The sequence below is a fragment of the Limulus polyphemus genome, unplaced genomic scaffold (assembly GCF_000517525.1).
Source record: "Limulus polyphemus unplaced genomic scaffold, Limulus_polyphemus-2.1.2 Scaffold2103, whole genome shotgun sequence".
NCBI lineage: Eukaryota > Metazoa > Arthropoda > Merostomata > Xiphosura > Limulidae > Limulus > Limulus polyphemus.
In genome coordinates this window covers 142,025-147,819 of record NW_013667713.1, presented here as the reverse complement: position 1 = coordinate 147,819, position 5,795 = coordinate 142,025, and the positions used below count along the sequence as shown (strand labels likewise).

General features: G+C 31.4%; 1 protein-coding gene across 3 annotated transcripts in view; it reads right to left on the bottom strand.

Moving 5' to 3' along the window:
• Positions 1–5,795, bottom strand: part of LOC106465962 (patatin-like phospholipase domain-containing protein 2) — a 40,547-nt gene that overhangs the window by 24,634 nt on the left and 10,118 nt on the right. For all 3 annotated transcript variants that reach the window (XM_022393927.1, XM_013926211.2, XM_022393928.1), the window contains 2 exons: positions 4,145–4,377; positions 782–847 (listed from right to left, as the gene is read on the bottom strand). In XM_022393927.1, coding sequence (XP_022249635.1) covers positions 782–847; positions 4,145–4,377 — 299 coding nt within the window. The remainder of the gene's footprint in view (positions 1–781; positions 848–4,144; positions 4,378–5,795) is intronic.

Genomic DNA, 5,795 nt, shown 5'->3' with positions numbered 1-5,795 from the left:
AAAATTTGTAAGTTCAACCATTTGGTTTCCTAGAGCAAACAAATAAACAAACTTCCTCTTTTATATAGATGTTCTCTACCTTAACATTATATGGGCTTTGTCCATTTTATGAACCTTGTAACCAACACAAAAAGTCACAATAACAAAATAATGAGAGCTGACATTATTGTCCTGGAAAGCAACCACAATGGTAAACCCTTCAAAAGTTTAAAACTTAGTTCTTCTGGAAAAAAGGAAGATTATGTCAGGGAATGGACAATTAGGAAGTAAGGCACTGATAGCCTCATTAGATGAAAGTGGAGAGAAACTAGGGCAGAGTATTTTGGTTCAGGGCCTTTTTATAAAGTCCTTTTTGAAGAGTTAAAAGTTGGAACTTTCTTGAAAATGAAAATAAATTAACTATCCAGTGACCTCATCCACCAATGGTGTTCTACCAGATGCCATCCTACCAACACCAGGATTTGTATATCCAAACACAGGACACTGGACAGAGTTCAATGAAAGTATTCATCCACTAATGATCTACCAAATGTCTATAAGAACTGAAAGGCAAAGCAATGTGTTCTATTAACTTGGGTGAGACTCAGCTGCAAGAATCCTCTCTTCCTTGGCCATATGCACAAAAAACATGGATAAATATTCAATTCCCAGATGAAGTAAGCAGAACTTTCCCCTGGAGTCACTTATCACTGGAATTTTAAATGTAGCACTCCTGAGTAGACTGGAATGAACAGTTACATCATAAATTTCTTATCATAACAGCAAAGACTATATTACTTACCACTCCATGAAATTTTGGAGGCAATATTCCTGTGTAGAATGGAATGAAACAGCTACATAACAAAGCCTAAAATGAGAAAACAAAAAAAAAACTGCAATGAATAACATAAGTAAAATAACAATCAGTATTTCATGTTTTTTTCTTTCTAGTAAAAGAGAGGATGACTAGTTTATAGTTTTGAAAAAAAAGAAACTTGATTTTGCTTACATTATAATACCTCTTATTATGCATATTTTAGTTGAATAAAACATAAAATGTTTACTGACATCTTTACTGAACAAACTATACCATATTTTTTATTTTCTTTAATAAGATCGTTCTAATGTTCAAGTCTATTTTTCTACTACCTCATTGGATCAGACAGATGTACTGTGTTAACCTTGAGCTACTACAGTATTGTTAGTACCAGAAAAACACTTTCACCACAATTTTATCAGAAACAATACTGTATCTCTTCTCCTGAGAAAAAAGTGCAAGATGTAAAAAAAAGTTATTGATAATGATATCATTTTAAGACAAGGACATTCAGTAGCAACAGATTTACTGAATTAAAAACCTTGCTAAGTAATGATAAGATTGTGACAAGGTCACTTCATTATGAACAAGTGCACTGAATATAAACTTGAGTATATAGAAAAGACAGAAAGCTGACCACTAATATTTGCTTTTCTTTTATTTATTTTTTTGTTCACCCCTCTCTGTCATTTTATCTATAACATGTCAGTTTGGATTAGTATTATCTTTTTTACACTAATCTAACACTTTCACTTATACTACCACATTCCTAACTGACATAAATCATTATATCCACACTCACATTTTCATATATACTGCCACATTCTTAACTGACATCACTCTACATACATAACTCATTATATCCACACTCACACTTTACACTAACCTAACACTTTCACATATACTACTGCATTCCTAACTGACATCACTCTACATACATAACTCATTATATCCACAGTCACACTTTACACTAACCTAACACTTTCACATATACTGCCACATTCCTAACTGACATCACTCTACATTCATAACTCATTATATCCACAGTCACACTTTACACTAACCTAACACTTTCACATATACTACTGCATTCCTAACTGACATCACTCTACATACATAACTCATTATATCCACAGTCACACTTTACACAAAACTAACACTTTCACATATACTACCACATTCCTAACTGACATAACTCATTATATCCACACTCACATTTTCATATATACTGTCACATTCCTAACTGACATCACTCTATATACATAACTCATTATATCCACAGTCACACTTTACACTAACCTAACACTTTCACATATACTACCACATTCCTAACTGACATCACTCTACATACATAACTCATTATATCCACAGTCACACTTTACACTAACCTAACACTTTCACATATACTACCACATTCCTAACTGACATCACTCTACATACATAACTCATTATATCCACACTCACATTTTTTCCTTATTTACAAGTTTTACAGAGAACTGAAACTTATGACGTCTGGAACATTGTGATCGAATTGGTTGTCTAACATCAATTTTGATGGTTAAACTTTAAAAGAAATGCTGTGTTATGTACTGACTATACCTGGAACCATAACCACTACAGTCCAGGCAAATATAACCTCCAAAGATAGGAAGCAAGAGAAATCTCTGATGCAGACTGCAACTGGTGGTGAAGTTCAAGGTCAGTAATCATACCAATGGAAGAGGTCTAGTAGAATGTAATGTATCTTATCATGTATTTCTTGAAGACTGCAACTGGTGGTGAAGTTCAAGGTCAGTAATAATACCAATGGAAGAGGTCTAGTAGAATGTAATGTATCTTATCATGTATTTCTTGAAGAAACATGATTATGAAATAATTGTTTTGTTAAACAATTTCTTCTTTTCCTAATTGATACACTCAAGCATGAATATGAAAAACAATGTCAGCCTAAAATGGGACAACCCAAATTACTGATGAACCAAAGGATGAAGGTGGCAGTGATGGTATATTATCATGCAATATTAATTATTATTGGTTTTTTTCCCTCTTTCCATTTATATGGTGTTACAAATTTTTCAAAAGGTTCATAATTTCCTATGGAGTTTGAACGATGTTTCTATTTATTTCAAAGTTTACACATCACACATGTAAAATATATTGTTCACAATTATAACTACCCAACTGTTCATATCCCCATGACATGTATAATATTCAGTTTCCTGTGGTGTCTGAGTGATGTAAGTTTTTCTATTTACTTCAAAACTTTACATATCACACATATAAAATATATTGTTCCCAATTATACCTACCCAACTGTTTATATTCCCATCACATCTTACTCTGCTTCCTATAATGCCCACTGTTGAGATAGTATTACTTTTACAAGCTGGTTTCAAAGCTTTTGAACAAATTGTACTTTATTTTACTAATAGATTTAATCCATTTTAAGAAACTAAAATGATTATTCATCAATCACTATCTTTACTAATAGATTTAACTAACTTTTATACCTTTCACATACCACTGGTTTGTTTAATTTTGACTTAAATAATATAAGCTCACAACAAAACAGTCATTTCAACTGTAAACAGGTTTTATATAACTAAGCAGCTAATGTTTAATCCTTACAATCATTGTTAAGTCATTCTTATCATCTTCAAAAATTCACCTTTCCTTACATATGTGTAATCAAAAGTTTACCTCATACAACTTCTGATTGTACTGATTTATTCCTTAACCCCTAACAATCTAAGTACACTCCATTTGTTCTAGTTACATACCTGTCATGCACTTATTATACTTACAGCTAGAATTTCATTACTAAACATATGCATAAAAACTAACTTATTTTATCTACAATGTATAAGTATATATTTATGCATATGTTTTATTTATAGTTATAATATCATTATTAAACTTTTATAAAAACTGTAATTTATTCTATCTACAATGTCTAGTTATCTACTTATCATTCACTTATTCTATTTACAGCTAGAGTTTCATTACTGAACATATGCATATGTTTTATTTATAGTTATAATATCATTATTAAACTTTTATAAAAACTGTAATTTATTCTATCTACAATGTCTAGTTATCTACTTATCATTCACTTATTCTATTTACAGCTAGAGTTTTATTGGAAAGAATATGCATAAAAAAACAATATATTTTACTTATAGCACATATTTTTTATTTAAATAACAAACAAGCAACCGAATGAAGAAGGTATATTACTGATATATTTTTAACATCACTTACACTTATTATAATTCTATCTGTTAGTTTGGAATAAAGATAATAATATAAAATGATATACTTTGGACAAATAATATTTAATATGCTAACCTGGATTAAATCTTCTTTGCTATCAAACTGAGTTAGTAACACATTTTCTCCATCAGACACTCTGGTCACTGAGACATGGAGCCGACCATTAGATCGAAGGTGAGCATCTTCAGGAAACATGTTGACCAACCCATCGTGAAGAATAGTGTTAATATCAAATCCTGGGTGAAAAGGTCCCAGGGCACGAGCCCTCGCTCTCACAGCAATTTTCAATATATCTGTTGTACTTTCACCTACAATACATTATATTAAAAAATACAAACTTTTCAAAATGATATAGGGAATTATTCATCAACACACAAACAATATTCATAACAATAAGAAATAACATTCTATGTACCCACTACTTAGAATATTCTTTACTCACCAAAAATAAGCTATGATACAATATGCACATGACACAAAATTGATGTCAAAGTTAATTTTTCATACTGATTAACAAATAAAGTATTTGAAGACTAATATTTTCACCAAAACTAAATATTATTGCAAAAGGGAAAGATGAATTCTTGGATTTGCCACATGCCATAGAGTCGGTTTAATTTTAATAGTCATCAGAAACCAAAGATTAACACAGACCTTTAATTGAGATGTTCAGAAGCTAAAAATGTGAAAAATTTTAATAATTAATTATTACCAATTCACATTTACACCTATAACCAGTTGAATTATTAACTGACAATATTAACATAACTCTACAAAACAACTTATTAAAACTGCAAAAACATAAATACAGATACTACACTTACTACTATTTTTTTTGTCAGTCCTTGAATAGTGGGCAGGTACCAGAGGATTGGAAGTTAGCTGATATAACTCCTCTGTTCAAGGGAGGTGATAAAAATTGTCCTAGTAATTATAGACCCATTGGTCTTACATCAGTAGTGGGAAAAAATGTGATAAGTCTGATAAAAGATGCTTTGCAAAGTCATTTAACAAAGTTTATACTTTTATTGGATAGTCAACGTGGTTTCACTAAGGGAAAATCTAGCCTTACAAATCTTTTGACATTTTTTAAAAAGGTTACTGCTTATGTAAATGAGGGTAAGGGTGTAGATTTAGTGTATCTGGATTTGCAGAAAACATTTGACAAGGTGCAACATAAAAGGCTTGTTACAAATGGAGTTCAATCAAACTGGACTAATGTCACAAGTGGGGTACTTCAGGGCTCAGTCTTAGGACCCTTGCTCTTTTTGATTTACATCAATGACATTGATGAAGGAATGATCAATAAATTACTTAAATTTGCAGATGATGGACCAATAGGTCCCATGTTGTCCGAAAACGTTATGTTATGTTACAAATGGTCAAAACACCAGAATTTTTCAATTAAAACTTACCTACAATTAATCATGACAACCACCACCCAAAACTGTTGACCATACTTGTAACTAATCATGACAATCACTGTATAAAGCTGTTGACTGTAACTACAACTAATCATGACAACAACTGTATAAAGCTGTTGAACCTACCTAAAACTAATCATGACAACCACTGTGTAAAGCTGTTGACTCTACCTACAACTAATCATGACAACCACTGTGTAAAGCTGTTGACTCTACCTACAACTAATCATGACAACCACTGTGTAAAGCTGTTGACTCTACCTACAACTAATCATGACAACTACTGAGTAAAGCTGTTTACT